This window comes from Melospiza melodia, chromosome 12, assembly GCF_035770615.1.
Source record: "Melospiza melodia melodia isolate bMelMel2 chromosome 12, bMelMel2.pri, whole genome shotgun sequence".
Taxonomy (NCBI): Eukaryota; Metazoa; Chordata; class Aves; order Passeriformes; family Passerellidae; genus Melospiza; species Melospiza melodia.
In genome coordinates, this window is record NC_086205.1 from 9,386,970 (window position 1) to 9,403,180 (window position 16,211).

General features: G+C 50.1%; 2 protein-coding genes across 5 annotated transcripts in view; one reads left to right on the plus strand and one right to left on the minus strand.

The window, feature by feature from the left end:
• The window catches only part of STAG1 (STAG1 cohesin complex component), a 150,779-nt gene extending 142,243 nt beyond the window's left edge, over window positions 1-8,536 (minus strand). Inside the window, exons 1-2 of one of the 3 annotated variants that reach the window (XM_063166705.1) lie at window positions 6,264-7,666; window positions 3,801-3,879 (exon numbers count right to left, since the gene is read on the minus strand). The gene's annotated coding sequence lies outside the window, so the exon portion shown is untranslated. Of the gene's footprint in view, window positions 1-3,800; window positions 5,190-6,263; window positions 7,667-8,518 lie in introns of those variants that run through there. The other 2 variants (XM_063166706.1, XM_063166704.1) reach the window with 2 other exon arrangements.
• Window positions 8,537-9,255: 719 nt separating this feature from the next.
• Window positions 9,256-15,856, plus strand: SLC35G2 (solute carrier family 35 member G2). Of its 2 annotated transcripts, none has more exons than XM_063166709.1 (3): window positions 9,256-9,592; window positions 13,362-13,435; window positions 14,129-15,856. In XM_063166709.1, exon 3 carries the CDS (start codon window positions 14,151-14,153, stop codon window positions 15,378-15,380), a length of 1,230 nt encoding a protein of 409 aa, XP_063022779.1. In that variant the 5' UTR covers window positions 9,256-9,592; window positions 13,362-13,435; window positions 14,129-14,150; the 3' UTR covers window positions 15,381-15,856. The 2 variants fall into 2 exon arrangements, with proteins under 2 accessions (XP_063022779.1, XP_063022780.1); XM_063166710.1 differs by having other exon boundaries at window positions 9,256-9,567.
• The last annotated feature ends 355 nt before the right edge of the window (window positions 15,857-16,211 follow it).

Sequence of the window (16,211 nt, forward strand, 5' to 3'; positions counted from 1 at the left end):
GTGTGGTGAATGTAAGATGATATTCAGATCATTTCTAGCCTTCTACCAGCACGTTCTTCCCTTCCTTCCCCACAGCTTTCTGTCTTCCCAGCCCAGGCCCCATTTCAGGGAGCTCTGGCTGCAGCATCAGAGGCAGGAGCCACAGGAAGGGCAGGACAGCTCCTACACTGCCTCAAGCCACTCCTGCTGCTCTTGGGTCTTCCTTCAAAGAGCCTGGCATGCCACCAACACCAGCAAGAGCTTGTCCAGAGATTAAAAAGGCACCTTTCTTATACAGATATATAAAACAAGCCACTTGAGGAGCTGCAGTTACTTTGCACAGCCCCACTTTCTGTACCAGCTGCCCCATCAGGTGCCAGGAACAGCCTGTTCCTCTCACCCCTGACACCTCACTTGGTGCAGAGAGCTCACCATGAATTTATTTCTCCTGAAAAGCTGGAAGTCACTGCTTTGGTACGCTCCCATGCTCTTTAATTATGTAATTGTTCCATGACAGCTCAGTTCCAGCAGCTCTTCCCTGTGTCAGGCTCACTTCTGCCAGCAGCAGTGAACCTGCACACAGGCTCAGGATTCCAGCAGCATAAATAACTGCAGTGGCACTCTGTGACACTCCACAGGCTGCTGCTGCTGCTTGTCATTGACCAAGCCTGTGGGTGAAGAGATCAGAACTGAGGAACTACAAATCAGAGCTGCCTGTCCCACATGCTGAATGCTTTTTGTGACCAGTGCCACACCAAGTCATTCTCTTTTGACATGGGCATGAATGCAAGCACAGTTACAAAGAGGAGCAACACGTGGCCTCCAGGACAGAGGCAGACACAATAGCCCAGCCCTGGCTGTGGGTGTTATCAAAGCATGGCTTCAGGTCAAGGAAGTTCTTTGAGGGACAGACAACAAAGGAGCTGACTGCCAAAAATTTATGGGTGAGGAAGATGTGAAAGGTTACTCTCAGCTGTGAATTTCACAATAAAACTGTGTCAGTGACATACCCTGCCAATAGCTTAGAATTTACTGCAGAAAATGCTGGTGGGCACCTCCTGCCATGGCACAGGGGCTCCAAGTCCTGCAATGAATGCAATGGAGGGTGCTGATGAATGGCACGCTCTTGCAAAAGGCCTGGCAATTCTCTATGGCAGAGATCACCCAGAAAATACTCTGAAAGCTTAGAAAAGGATACACATTTAAACCTTAGCAGTTTTGTAACAATACACTTGCTTTGGGGAAACAAAATGTCCAGGGAATAACGGCAGCTGCAGTGGCAACTCCTCCCTGCACCCCTCAGTGGGACACTTTGCTCGCCTTGATTCCTCTCCCTCAGCCTCATCTCTCAGCCCTTGCCTTTCCTTCTCAGCTTTCCACCAGGGCACCAACAACTCTGAAGCAACAACCAGCAATGAGAAATCAGAAAAGTGAGGCATACCAATAGGAAAGGCTCCTCCCAGCTCTAATGGCTCTGGCATTCACAAACATTTACCTCCAAGACAAGAAATTCATTACCTGGTCAGGCAATAGGATTTGCATAAGCCCCCACAGCAGTGCTTTCTGTCCTTGATGCTGGTGCTTTGTAGTTCCACCAACATGAACCTGAGTGTGTAAAAACTTTCCCTTGCAAAGTAAAATGAAGCAGCTTCTCTGGTTGCTTTTGGGAAAAAAATTAAGTGCAACAGCTCAATACCTAAACACACCTCTCCAGGTTCTGAGCATGTCCAGTATCTTGTACAACAGCACAATAATTAGTATTCAAAACTTCCCCAGATCATTTTGAAACAGGAATTAAATTTCAGTTTCATCTTACTGCTTTGTCAGAGAAAACTGTTGCAAATGGAGCTTACAGAAACAAAAGATATTAAAAAAAAGGAAAGAAAAAAAAAATCACTCCTCTGACTCGGGGAGCAAAACAGATGCACAAACCCACAGAAATTATGCCATGTCCTCTGATCAGCTGCACTGACCCCTCTCAGAGAGATGGGAAAGGACACATTATAGGTGAATTCTATTTGATTTATGTAAATACAAGCAGAACAATCAGCTAGTGCTAAAACAGAAAAAGCATCAAAGAGCTTAAGGAAAACACTGGGATGGAGGAACTGAAAGAAGACAAAGAATAAACAAGCCAGGATCTGAGACTCAAAGGGCAGAGTACCCAAAGCTGGAGCTCTCCTGCACTCTCACTGCCATTCCCAGGCACTCTGTGGAGCAGGGCACACAGGTTACAGATGGCTGAGCACAGTTTGGAGGCAGCCAAAGGCAGGCAGCCCCTCCAGTCTCAGCTCTGTGTGCAAGGATGATCTGTGCAGCGCTGAGTCGCACTCCTGTGCTACATTATTTGTTTTACAGTATCACTGCAACCATTTGTTTGGGTTTGTTTCAGCCCAGTAGCCAACAGGAACAGGCCCACAGGAGAGTACCCTGTGTATATTCCTTCTCTCTGTCCTTTTCTCCATCTCCACTATCAATAATTATCAGTGCATGGACCCATTTCCACTGAACTCAGGAAAACAGGGATCCCAAAATATGTAAGTACCTCTCTATTGTTAAAAATATTAATTTCTTAGAAGAGAGATGTTTAACTTCTCTCCCACAAGCAATGTCCTATTAAAGTAAGGATGTGGGGAAAACAAAACTATCAAGACACCAAAGAAGCCACATAAGTGAACCAGAAAAAAGCAGCCTTCAAAATAAAATTCTACTGCTTGAAGCAGTGCTTACTCTTGAACATAATTTATAGTTATGTTTACTCTCTCACCTAACACTCTGTTAGTCTAGTGAGCCTAATTTAGTAGAAACCATTCTAGAAAATAGACCTGCAGGCAACTAAATAAACTACAGCATTCAGACAGGAAAATCAACCTTCCTTTTGTATAAAAAAGTCAAGTTCCACAAATCTACAAGATTTCTCACAAGGCCTCCCTTACACCAGTGGACTGTACTTGACAAAGGCTGCTTTAATTTCCAAGAGACATTTAACAAGATTCTTCAGAAAAGGCCCTTAAAGAAATGAGGCTGCCATGGCAACAGGAGCCCTTGCAGGGACAGGTTACCTGGTGAGGAGACAGGAGACAAAGAGCAAACCAAGGGCTCATCTCTGACTCCACAGGAGGCCCAGGGGAGTCCCAGGAATGCAGGGCACCAGGAGTCCCCAAGGTGATCTGTGAGGTCCCTTCCAACCCAAACAAGCCCGTGACACCATGAGCGAGCTGGAGGCCGCGCTGGGCCCTTCCATGTGGAACAGAATGCCAGCAAGGTGCTGATGGCTCCAGGCTGCTCTGGCAGGGCAGGAGCAGCCCGAGGAAGGGAAGCACAAAGGCTGCAGAGAGCAGAGCTGGCAGGGGCACTCAGGGGGGTCAGAGTCACCCACAGAATCCCAGCTGGGCTCCAAGCTCAACACCCACAGCCAGCGCAGCTGGGCCAACCTGAACCTCTCAGCTGAAGGATTCCCATCTCCAGGACCATTTTTCCTCAGAAGTATTCCTGCCATTGACCTTGGATCAGCTCTATCACCTCTGACTCAGACAGCCTCACTGGGCAGAAACACCTCCCTACCAAGCAGAGCAGTTTGAATTCCAGGTGGGGAATTGAGCTCCAGGGAAGGTCAAGGCAGCAGCAGCACAAAGGGAAGGGAGAGCTGTACAGCTGTGGAGACACAGATTCCTCTCAGCTGAGGCTGCCTGGCAGAGCAGCTCAACCATCTTGAGCAATTCCACTGGCAGCAACAGCTCATGTGGTCTGAATGAACAGATCCAAAAATTAACAATGCAAAACTGGCACACTGAGCATGCACTTAAGGTGGAATTCATTACCCGTTGGCAAATGAAGCTTCATTTTCCACTTATAAACACAAACATGTTGGTATCTTCCAGGTCCTTGGGGATTCTAACCCTAAAAGGAGAGAGAGAAACCCTCATGTGGGGGAGAGCAAACAGATACTCAGCTTGTTATTGGATTTTGGTTTCAAAAAACACCTCCCCATGGCAGGCTGTAATACTTCAAAATGTATTCAAGATTAATTGGTTTGATTTTTATTATTTTATTGTAGAAAAATAGTTGACATTTAGAAACATTTCTGACACACAGGATAATCCCTAAGTAACTCTCCAAAGAAATACCTTTTTCCTATGAGCTGAACAATCTGTCAACACTGCTTTCATTCAGCTAATCTGCCAATATAATACAAGTCTGCTATTTGTAGACTTACAGAATATAAACTCACTAGATTTATTAATAGAATAAATAACATATCTGCTGCTGAAACCTTGCACAGCAAGGAACACAGTTGGCTGGATGTTCCCTCACGCTGCTTTCTAGTAAAACATTACTTTGGGAACCACCTGAAACAGCCTGCCCTCCAGCTGAAGGGGGACAGGCTTAAGAATTCCACCTTCTGCTCCTAATTGTGAAATAAATGATTAATAACTGTGTGACTGGAGCTCACAACACACTCCCACTCTCATGTCTGATAATGCTGACAACTGTGGCTGAGAGCCTGTCCCACCACACCATGTGCAGCCTTTTTGTGTCCTTTAAGACCCAAATTCCCTCTGGGCAGGATGAGCAGCAGCTCAGGGACCAGGTGCTGGTAGCTTTGGCCAGCCAGTGCTCTCAGCTCTGGGCACAGAGAGCAGCACCCACCAAAGTCAGGGGCCTGAAGGAATGAAAACCTTCTATCTCACCCCTTGTACTTCATATGGAATTACCTGCAGTTATAAATAGGCATTTACTCCACAGATATTCCAAAATTCAGGCAGAGTTACCAAATTTACCAAGTCCAGGCCACACCTACAGCTCAGAACAGGACACAGATGACACTTTGGGCCCTGACAGATCTTGTTGGAGGCATCCTGCTATCTCAAGCACACTGTTATTATTTAAAAGCATTTTCCAAACTAAAAATGCCTGCAGGGATGCAAATGAGGAAATGTGGCAAAGCCAGGAGCAGGGATCCTTCAAACCACAGGGAGAGCACCTGAGCTCCTGGGTGTTCCCTCAGTGACACAAAATACTGCAACCACTGCCCACAGTCAGACTTCCAACAGGACATCTCAGAAATTAAATTAGCACATTGCTACAAAATCACAACTAAGGACAACATTCCCTCTGCAGTTCCTTCCCTTAACCCTGAAGGTGAGGTCTGCCTTTAAAAAAAATCAGAGCGCACCTTCACAAAACAACACTTATTTTTGAAAGTGTTTTTCAGACTGAAAAGTTGCAAGAGGTCATAATAACACTCTCTAAACCACATATTTTCTAAGGGAACAAAGAAATAGGTTTCTGTGTTCTGATCACATATTGAACACCCAAACCAACAAAACTACATCACTATGGAAAAGCAAAATACTGCATATCCCTGGATGCCGTGGGCAGAAACAACAAAACAATTATCAGCTCATGAACTCAACACCTTGTAGGATTTCCCTGTTTTCTCCAAGAACAAAAACCAACTCTAGTCCTTTCTGTTTTTAGCCAAATGAGCACACACAGTGGCTTTGTAAGCCAGAGATGACAATCTGCAACTGGAGCTTCAGAGCTCCACTGGTAAATGAGAGTGACTACAAGTAAAGCCCCAAAACTTTAAGAAAGCAGGAAGTATCTTGCAGACATGGGCTGGCATTTTAAGTCCTGAAGTCAACAGAGCAGATTGAGATAAGGCATTTCCTTATCTTGGCACCAGATTCAGCATCACCTTCTGGGTCTGACTCCAAGCAGAAGCCAGAGCCTCATCCCTGAACTCCAAGGTGCAGCACAGGGAGATCCCAGAGAGGCCAATCACCCACTCAGCAGTGCTGCAGAGGAATTCTGGCTTTCACATCCCTGCACAACTTCAACAGAGTTTGCCTCTTTCAGTATGTCTTGTGGTAATTACAGATCTGGCACTCTGGAATTCTCAGCAGGGTGTGAGAGGCTTTTGTGCACATTACCAGCAAACAAACCACAATATTACCATAAAGGCATGTTCTCATCCCACTAAATGGACTCTTCTTAGAAAGTCATCACAATTCAGCATTTCTCTCACTGCATCCTTACACTTCTATGGGCTCACTTGCCCACTAAAATGTTATTTAAATTACCAGTATTTAGCCAACTTGTACCAGGACATGTCTTTACAACCAAGAGAAAGAAATGAGAGATTCCACAGTCACCAGCACAAACTTGAGGTACATTTTGTTCTTTCAAATGAAAAATATTCACTTGCTGAGTTTCTGACTACCCCAAGGAACAAACTTTGTCATTGCATCCAGGTATGAGCTATAACATTGTTCACAAACCTTCTCCACTCCCCAAAGTGCACTGCAGTAGCAGAAGAAGTCACGTCCAAGTCTGCACACCATGAAGGGCAGGCTGTGGACAGGGACAGGAGGTGACAAGCTCAGAGACCCCAGGCACAGGGCTCCAGGAGCAGGGTCCAGCTGCCCTCACAACTTCAGACCACAGCATCCTGGCTGGGACATTTGGCCAGAAATGCTGGCCCTCAGTGAACCAGTCACGTCCAGCACTTGGTGAAATGTTAGGAAGCACCAGAGGCTGTGGACTGCAGTCCCCTGGACACAGGGGATCTAGATGGATGAAGTGCTCTCAACCTCCAGAACTGGCATTAATTGTTCACCCAGCTTCATTCCCACTACCCACTCTCACTGATGTAAATCCATGCGTCCATCAGCAGCAGCAACACAGAATTCAACTGCACACTCTCTGTTGAGCAGCCAGTACCAGTTACATCCTCTCAGATTAATCACAACCCTGAAGTCAGCTCCTGCTCACAAGGAAATCCTGCTGCATCACGGGTTAGTGTGTCATTTCAAAACCCTCTGTACCCCTATGTGTATTTTCTCAGGCTTTCCAACAAAAAGTCATCACAGTTGAGTCAGAAAGAAAAAGAAATCATAAAGAAAGAACAAACTGGCTTCTAATTTTGTAACAGGAAGAACTTCTTCACATGGTCAGAACACCTTTTGACAGACAACCTGCACACTGCCTTGTGGCCCAGTGATTTCTTCAGGGGTGGATGGGTTACATGGTACAAACACTCATCAAATAACCTTGCTATAGCACTAGGCAAGACCAAACTGCTCTGGATCCAAAGAAATTGCATGGATCCTTCTCTCACACCTCTCCTTTTTCACTAGTGTAATAACATGGAAACGTTGCTGAACCCAAATATTAATGTCATCTATCCCACCAAACACAGGACACAGTTTAATAACAGTTGCATTGGTGGTGTGATCTGGAGAAGGTTTTTCATTCCTCAGCAACGTCAACAATGGAGGCTTTCACTAGACTAACTCTACACAGCTACAAAATTGTGTGAAATGCCACTGAAATAATCAATACTTACAAAGCAACTCAATTCAGTTTAATTAAACTCACAGTGTCTTCCCAGAAACTAAGTTTTTGACACTGGTATTGGCAGTCATGTCCCTTTAAGTTTCTCCATGGATACTACAACTATTTTCTTTCTCCCAAGTCACGCTTCCTCCCAGCCACTGCTCACACTCCCTGTTCCATCCCAGGAACACAGGGAAGCAGAGTGCAGCTGTCCACCACTAAACATGATGGGCCAAGTGACCAGCACCCAGCACCGAAGCCTTCCAGTGCTCCAAGCACAACCTTTGCTGTGTCTGAGCCCAACAGGGCAGGACCCCAGCCCGGTTTTGTGCCTCTCCCCCGCTCGCAGCCCCGGCCACAAGGCACTGCCTGCACTTGGCTGCTCCCGGAGCCGCGGATCGCCGGATCCCGGCTCCGCTCCCGCCATCCCCGGGGCTCGGCGCGCTGCTTTTCCCATTTGAAGCACGGGGCAGCCCCACGGCTGCGTGACACGGTTCTGTCCCCCGGGCCGGCCGAGGGGCGGCCGCTCGCCCCGGTGCCACCGCACTGGAAACTCGGGGATGATCAACAGGAGCGGCGGGCGGGGGTCCCCGGCCCCGGGGCTGCCCCCCGGCCTGGCCCCCCTGGATCCCGGCCAGGCGCTCGGGCGGCCCGGGCGCTCCCGTGGGCTGGGTCCCGGCGGCGGGCCGGGCCGGGCCAAAGGCGGGTCGGGCCGCCCACCGGCTCCCGGAACTTTCCCTCCTCCGCCGCCGCCCGGGGCCGGCCGGGGGCCGCCGCCACCGAGCCCCGCGCGGCGGAAGCGCCACCCCCGCTCCTCCCGAGCATCCCCCGTCGCCCCCACAGGCCCGCCGCGGCCGCCACCACCCGGAGCGGGGCGCAGGCCCGTCGGCGGGGGAGGCCGGCCCGGCTCGGCCCCGCGCCCCCGGCAAAGCCCCGGCGGGGACAATGAGATGGCGGCGAAGAGCGCCGCGCCCGGGGGACCCGTTGCTCCGGCAGGAGCCGCCCCGCCCCGCGCCGCCTCCTCTTCCCTCCCCTCCCCTTCTCCTCTCTCCTCGCACGGGCAGCGCCCGCTCCCGGCCCGGCCGCCGCGGAGACCGAGCGAGCGAGCGAGCGGCCCCGGCCCCGCTGCCCCCGCCCCTCGCGCCTCCATCTTGGATCGGCGCCTCCCGCGCGCTCCCTCCCCGCGCGCCGCGCTCACCTCGGGCCGCGCCGCGGCGGCGCCCCGGGAGCGCCCCGGGAGCGCTGCGGGAGCGGCGGCGGCGCGCGGGGTCCGGCGGGCGCGGGCCGGGGCCGGGGCGGCGGCGCTGGCGGGGCCCGCGCGGGGCTCAGCGGGGCCGCGATCCTAAACCGCCACCTGGCGGCATTTCCGACCCGCCACGGCGCAGCCGCCCCGCGCGCCGGGCGCGCAGCGCCCCCTGCCGCCCGCGCCGCCGCACCGCGCGCGCCCGGTTCCGCGCCGCCGCGCGACCGCGCCGCGCAGAGGAAGGGGCGGGAACGAGGGGAAGCGGCCCCGCCCCGGCGCGCGCGGCACGCGGGAAAACGTCTTTCGCGCGGAAACGGCCGCGCGTGCGCCGCGTGCCCGCAAACACCGCCCGGCGGGGGGCGACTGTCGCGACAGAGCCGGCGGGGACACGGGCACCGCGGCGGGGGTGTCTGTCACGACAGAGAGTGGGCAGGGCACAGACTCGGGCACAGTGAAGCGGCGGGGCCAGGGACACGGGTGGGGGAAGGAGGTCCTGACTGTCGCGACAGAACAGGGGCGAGGGCCCAGCCTGGCCGGAGCGCCTCCCCAGCCAGCGGCCGTGCCTCGGCGGGCGCGCCCCCGGCGCCGGGGCGGTGGCAGTGATGTGCCCGGCAGTGATGTGCCTGGGGCCCAGCGGGGCCCGCGCTCTCCGCCACGGCGGGGGCGGTCACGGAGGGCGCGGCACGGCGGGGACCGAGCCCGGGCAGCCGCCGCCCTCCGCCCGCTCCTGCCCGGAGGGGCTTCCTGCAGCCGCGCCGGGGTTCCCATGGAGACGCCCCGCGTCCTCTGACGAGTGCCTTCTTATCGGCGACAGTTGCCATCGCGATTGGTGCCGCCCTCCTCGCAGCGCTCCCGAGCTCGGTCGCTTTGCGGGCGACTGTCCCCTCCTGCACACCCCGCACGCACCGCTGGCTAACGGGGGGCGCAGATTGATGGGAGAGGATCCAAAGCAGTGAGTGAGGGATCTCTAATCTCGACCTGTCATCTGCTGCCATGGACCGAAGGTGCCGTCTCGTGCTTCACTCCATTGTAATGTACCTCTTAAAACCTTTCTTACATCTAACTGAGCTGTTTTCCTGTGCTGTATTTCAGTGTTAGTGAATTCTCTGTTCTTTCCCCTGTGCCTGGAATTGCTATCTGAAGGGGTTTGCTCAGATAAGGGTTTTTGGAATGGGAAGTTTGCAGTCAAAGTGGCTGTTCTCTCAAAATCACTTGGTACAAGTGTTCATGCTGCAGAGGTAGGAGCTGCAGCAGGCAACAGGCATGAATGGAGAAATTAGAAAATAGTACTTTTTCATGGAAATGGCTGCAGATGGAGCCCATATTCAGCAAGAGTATAGAGAAAGCAAGGAGGATTAAAGGTATATCCCATCAAATGAGGTTGCTTCAGTGAGCTAGCACAAATAGAGGTTGTTTTTTGGGTAGCAAAATATTATCAGAAATGTACTGACAACTCATGGGACTTCAGTGTAGGGTTTGTATTTGTATTCAGTGAAGGTTGTACTGGCTCTTCCTTCAGGCAGTGCTGCTGGATGTAACTCAATTAATTTGAACACACGGGATACTGGTTTGTTGGTTTGTGTATAATGCTTGCTCTTGTGCTTAAGTGCTGAAAACTCCTTTCATGTAATTGCTTCTTCATTTTCTTAAATACCTTTTGCTATTCATTAAATTTTAATAAAGACTTGAGTTTCTTGGAATGTATTTTTAATCAAATTGATTTATGTCAATCTGGCTAAAAAGATAAAGGTACTTGTACACCACCTGAGTGTAGATCCCTTGGCATGTGCAGTTGCCTGAAGTATGAAACACCTAAGATCTCCAGGTGGTTTAATAGTGCTGCAACATGACTTCAGGAGATTTTCCTGCACCTGATAAGGAATCAAAACAAAATCCCTTATGCTGGGAAGTCAGTGCACACATGTGCTTAGAGAAGGTGGCACAAGTTCAGTCAGTTCCGTGGGTTTCCAGGGGTGGCTGGGTGGGTCTTTCATTGTGTGATGTTCAGGGAGAATTGTCAGTCTGTAGTTATCCTGTAGAGACTGCTCACAGCCCTCTGGTAGTTTCAGCCTGATCTGGTCAGGATTGGGGAATTTTCCACAGAAGAGGCAAAGGAGCATTCCTATGGAGCCTGTCTTTCAGAAAGCAGGGGTAGCTGACTTATTCCCAACTCCATATCCCTGCCTGGAATTGCCACATATTTGAGTCTTCCATAATAACACTTCAGTAGCCTGACTGACTTTAACCAAATTGGCAGAAGATCAGAGAAATTTGTTTTGTGAGTTTATTCGAGATGGGTGGTTAGGATCACCAGACCTCAAAGCCCTCATTCCTTCAGGCACAGGAGGAGAGTTCAGGCTCCCACCCCCTGCAGTCAGGGGGCAGCTAATCACCCATTTGTACCTGGCTAACCAGCACTTGCAGTGGTTGAGGAAAGGAGGGAGGGGAGTATTCAGGATTTTTTCTTCTAAAAGAAATCATGGTTTGTATTCTATCAATGATCTGTGCCATTTATTTCATCTCCATTTGTTATTTGTTCCCCCAGGGAAAACAGGGTTCACACTTTGCAGTCAGTAATTTCAATGAGCTGGTAAATTAAATGAGTGTCCCAGGCAGAATTGGGAATGTTTGTTATGTAACTTGAGAATTTTTGCATAGGGCTTCATCTTCAGCCTTGTATTAAACTTGATTCGAAATCAACTTGTGTTTTTAATAGAAAATGCAAATAAGCCACATTAAGTTTCCAGATATGAAGGAAAAATAAAAAGTTCATGTCGTTTCCACAAAAGGCATGAGCAGAAAGAGAAGTAGCAAGTTGACTGTATAGGCTGTGCTGATTTCTGTCTATTTTAAATTTGTGTCAGGGACACACATAATCTGGGATATGGGATATGCCCTAAACTCAGTCTCCATAGAAAATCTCACTGGTTAAGAAGTGAGGTCACCAAAGACTACAAACAAATGTACTGTGGGAGGATTGGCATCACATCTGTCATACACTCAGTATTCAGTTGGGAAAATGAAAATTTGGGCTAAGCATTCCTGTTATTTATTTTTTTGTTCTTTATTACTTCCCATCTCCTGCCTTTCACACGTGTTTGCCCTTCCACTTTCCAGACTCCCAAGTGTTCTGGTTCCCAGCTGAGCAGCTCTGTGCAGAACAGCCATTTTGAGCTACAGGCTCACCATCTATTGTTTTCCTCCAGAGGGATCCCTGAATACATTGCACAGGTCCAGTGCCACATTCGAAACTGTTATGTTGAATTTGCAACTATTTGTTGAAAGAAAATGTAATCTAAAGCCAGGAACCAAGAAAGTTACTGTTGTATGCTCATAGTAACAAATGAGCTGTTTTGGTTTTGTTTTCAGGAACAGTTGCAGTATTTACTCAGCTGTTTCTTAAGGAAACTAATGAGTTTACCCAGTGGCCTGCTGTCAATCTAATAATAATTCCTGTTGTCCGCTTTTGTCTTCTTTTCCTCCCATTTATTTTATTCACGATCCAGTATGTTGTGCCTTAAAGCAAGAAAGTCTTCATTGTTTTAAGGCTGCAAGGCAAAACTGTGGATTGTAACACAATGAAATGCTAGGTAGGAAAAGCTGTGCAGGTGAGAATCACTGCCTTTCTGGGCTCACTCGGTGCGGTTTGCATTTGCATGTTAAAATTCGGAAATGAATGGTTTAACTGAAGGAAAAGTGAAGGTAGCAGGTGAGCCTGGGGCAGATTTCTGGCGGGTGTTGGTAGATGTTGGTGTGTTGTTTGAAGTGCCCGCTAGCACAGCTGGTACCCAGCTCTGTTTACTCTCGCTGGTTCATCTGCTCGTTCCCAGGTTCCGTGCCCAGCAAGCTGCCCATGGACACTCGGAATGCTCCTCACCGTGCTGGGGCGCTCTGGCCCCGGGGCTGCAGCACAAAAACGTGATCAGCAGGGCTGGGCAGGGCCTCCTGAGTGACGGGGGCACTCGAGAGGGTCCTCAGCCCTGGTACCTGTGCAGGTCCAAACTGGTGCTGCTGCAGGGCTGGGAGCGGTGCCTGCCCGTGTCCCCTCCGAGGAGAGCAGGAGTCGGCCGCAGCTCAGTTGGGTGTAGCAGGGGGTTAATGAACACTCAGCCTGTGAGGGAAAAGGCTGACTGTCCCATTCTCATGTAAATTAATTTGCCGGAGCCGCAGGCAGTGCTTGGCTGTCACAGATCACAAGCACAGAGAATGCCAAGGCTGAAGCTGGCCGCGGTATTTTCAGTGTTTCTGTGAGGAACTACTGCCCGCACTTTACCGCCGCCTTTAGCCCCGTGTTCTCCGTGCCAATCTGCTGTCCTGCCCTTCAGCCCAGTCCAGCAGCTGTGGTCTTGCAGCACAGGACCCCCAGGGACGCTGCTGTCCCCCCTGGGGACAAGGAGTGTCTGTCCCCATCCTGCGGGGCCAGCGCAGAGGCCAAGCTGCTGCTGCTGCTGCCGGGGCTCGGCTCCAGAGCGGGGAGCTCCGGGCAGGGAGGATGGGTCCCCCTGGGCTCCCTGTCCTCTGCAGCCCCTGGGGCAGCACAGCAGGCACGGGAGGCTGGATTGGTTTGTTGTCGAGCTGCAGGAGCCTTATGCTCACAAGCCACCACTTGTTCTTTGGATCAGCTCCCTCAGTAATTCCGGGAGATGGCTGAGGAGTGGTTTTGACAAGATGCCACTGATTGCTTTCTCCCCATCTAAAGTGGTTTGGGCTTTGAGCCTCCCTTGGGTTTTACTTTCTGTGCTGAGATGTTTGTAACCTTCCCTGCTGGAAGCTGAGAGCAAGTGTTGTTTCTGTCTAGATAGCCCATCGAAGATGTAGGTGATGAAGAGGTGCTTTCCCCCTCTGCCTTGGAATCGAACGTCTCTGTCACAGGTAAGGTCTGCACAGGTTTTATTTGCTGGGGTGAAGAGAATGCAGGGAAGGTTTCCTTGCTCCTGCTGCCTCTTGGAAGGCTCTGCACAGATGGTGTGAGAACAGTCATTTCAATGACGTACCCCTGCCTTTATTGAACAAGTGCCCCACCCCGCAGGAATCACAGGCACTGTTTGTGTAGTGGGAAATGGCCCTTCCCGAGGAGACAGAAGGCTTTAACACTGTCACGGTTGTGTTCAAAGACGTGTTGTTATCCAGATGCAAACTGCTGACTTGCCCGGGCGTGCTCCCGATTTCCCTGGGTTACTCTGTCATCTCCTCCAGCCAAATCTCTCCTGTAATCTCCTGTAACACTGGCAAGCCATTAACAATAATGCATAACCACAGGGTAAAAAGCTTACCAAGAGAACTTTCTTATTAGAATATACTAGAATTCATTATGTATATCATGCATGACAAAAAATGTTATTCTCAAAAATTAGTTGACTAAAGTGAAGTGCTGTGGTTGATGGCCCAGCCATCAAAGGTATTTAGCAGTAACTCAGTAAAAAATTAAAGCAAAACCAAGAATGGGCTGCTAGTACTTGGATTTGGTTGATAAAAATAGCTTGTAAACATTAGAAGTGTTTACATCCATAAATCTTTTACTATTCAGTAAACAAGAGTGTATCTCCATATTTTTTTTTTCTCAAGACCAGGGCATTTCTCTAAGGAAATGGATACGTCTTCCCAAAAATATCCAGTCAAAAAGCGAGTGAAAATTCATCCCAACACAGTAACAGTGAAATACACCTCTCATTATCCCCAGCCAGGAGAAGAGGCATGTGAGGATGTTAATGAAGATACTGGAGTATTTATGGAGGATAATCCTAAGAGAAGATTGCTGAGTGATGGGAAAAAGAGAGAAAACACTTTTTTTGGTACAATAGACACCAAGCCAGCACAACTGCCAAAACCTGATGAGGCTGGAGAATCCCAGCAGTTTCCTGAAGGAAATGTACTGCAGTCCAGGAAAACGTGGGCAGTCCTTTTCGGGTCTGCCGTGGCTCACGGCTGTGTGGCTCTGATCACAAGGTTAATTTCTGACCGTTCCAAAGTGCCATCTCTGGAGCTGATTTTCATCCGCTCAGTGCTGCAGGTGCTGTCCCTCATTGCTGTGTGCTACCACCACGAGCCTCCCTTCGGCCCCAAAGGCTACAGGCTCCGGCTCTTCCTCTATGGGGTCTGCAATGTCATCTCCATCACCTGTGCCTACACCTCCTTCTCCATAGTGCCCCCCAGCAATGGGACCATCATGTGGAGGGCCACCACCACGGTGTTCAGTGCCATTCTGGCTTTTCTACTCATAGATGAAGGAATGGCTTACATAGACGTGCTCACTGTCATGGGCAGTGTGTGCGGGGTGTGTCTGGTCATGATCCCCAACATTGTTAAGGAGGAAAACTCTTTGCTGAGCACCTGGAAAGAAGCTTTTGGCTATACCATGACTGTCATGGCTGGTCTGACCACTGCCCTCTCCATGATAATCTACAGGTCCATCAAAGACAACATCAGCATGTGGACAGCGCTGTTCACTTTCAGCTGGACGGGAACGGTGTGGGGAGTGTCCACCATGTTCCTGCTCCAGGAGCCAATCGTCCCACTGGATGGGGAAACCTGGAGCTATCTCCTTGCCATCTGCCTGTGCTCCACTGCAGCCTTCCTGGGGGTCTACCATGCCCTGGGCAAGTTCCACCCCGCTCTGGTGAGCACTGTGCAGCACCTGGAGATCGTCATTGCCATGGTCCTGCAGCTGCTCGTGCTGCACAGCTTCCCAGGCACTTGTGATCTAGTTGGGGCAATGCTTATTTTGGTGAGTGTTTTTTTCCTTGCGTGTTATAAGCTTTCCTGGAAGGAATTAAGAAGGCAAGATTATCAGGAGATTGTGGATTTGCCCAGTAAATGAATGTCTGTTTTCAATGTCTCATTCTGGCTGTGACCATGTGGAAGTGACTCCTTTCAATTCCTGTGTCCAAGCCTGGTGGCCAGGCCCTCTCTCTACCATTTCACTTCTCAGCTGATGTAGCAATGTTGGTATTTCCAGGCTCCTGTGCTAGGTGGATTTGTTCTGCTGCACACAACCATTCTGTCATACCCAGAAGAGTAGCACAGCCAGCACAGGCTGGCCCACTGAAATGTGGGCCAAGCTCTTCTTGACCTTCTTTGGATAAAGCAATACAGAGGGACTCAAAAGTGACTCTCATTCATGCGTGCTGTGGTAGCGGGAAGATGAGCAGCAAAACCATTAAAACAGTCAAACCAAATTGTCATTTCCTCTGTAATGCTTCTTAAGCTTTGGCTGTCATATTCTAAATGGAGCAATGCTGAATTTTTGTGGCTAAAACTTGCATTTCCTGTGTGTATAAAGAAGTCAGTAAAGCTTTTTGTGCTTTGTGGCTACATTTCTGGCTGAAACAATTCAGGAAGCCCTCATGTCCCGTGGGGGAAAGTGAGCCTCAAAAGCTGAATTTCCAGTTGTGTCACAGCTGTGACAGGTCCCCAGGAACTATAAGGTCCATGACAGATTAAAGATCTAGCCCTGAAGCAGACCAAAACCCCTTCTATGGAACCATATTTTCTAAAGGAGGTTTTGAGTATTATCCGAGGGAGTGTAAAAAATGGAGAAATAAAAGAATGCATTTGAGATGGAGGTGTGAGCAGCCATGGTAGTACTGACCAGCTTGGCAGCATCAGTGACTGTCAGGGTGCTTGGCTCCAAAAACTTCAGGAAGACATC

What these genes read in the sequence shown, in the direction of transcription:
- SLC35G2 (XM_063166709.1), top strand. Translation starts at nt 14,151, where the DNA reads ATGGATACGTCTTCCCAAAAATATCCAGTCAAAAAGCGAGTGAAAATT.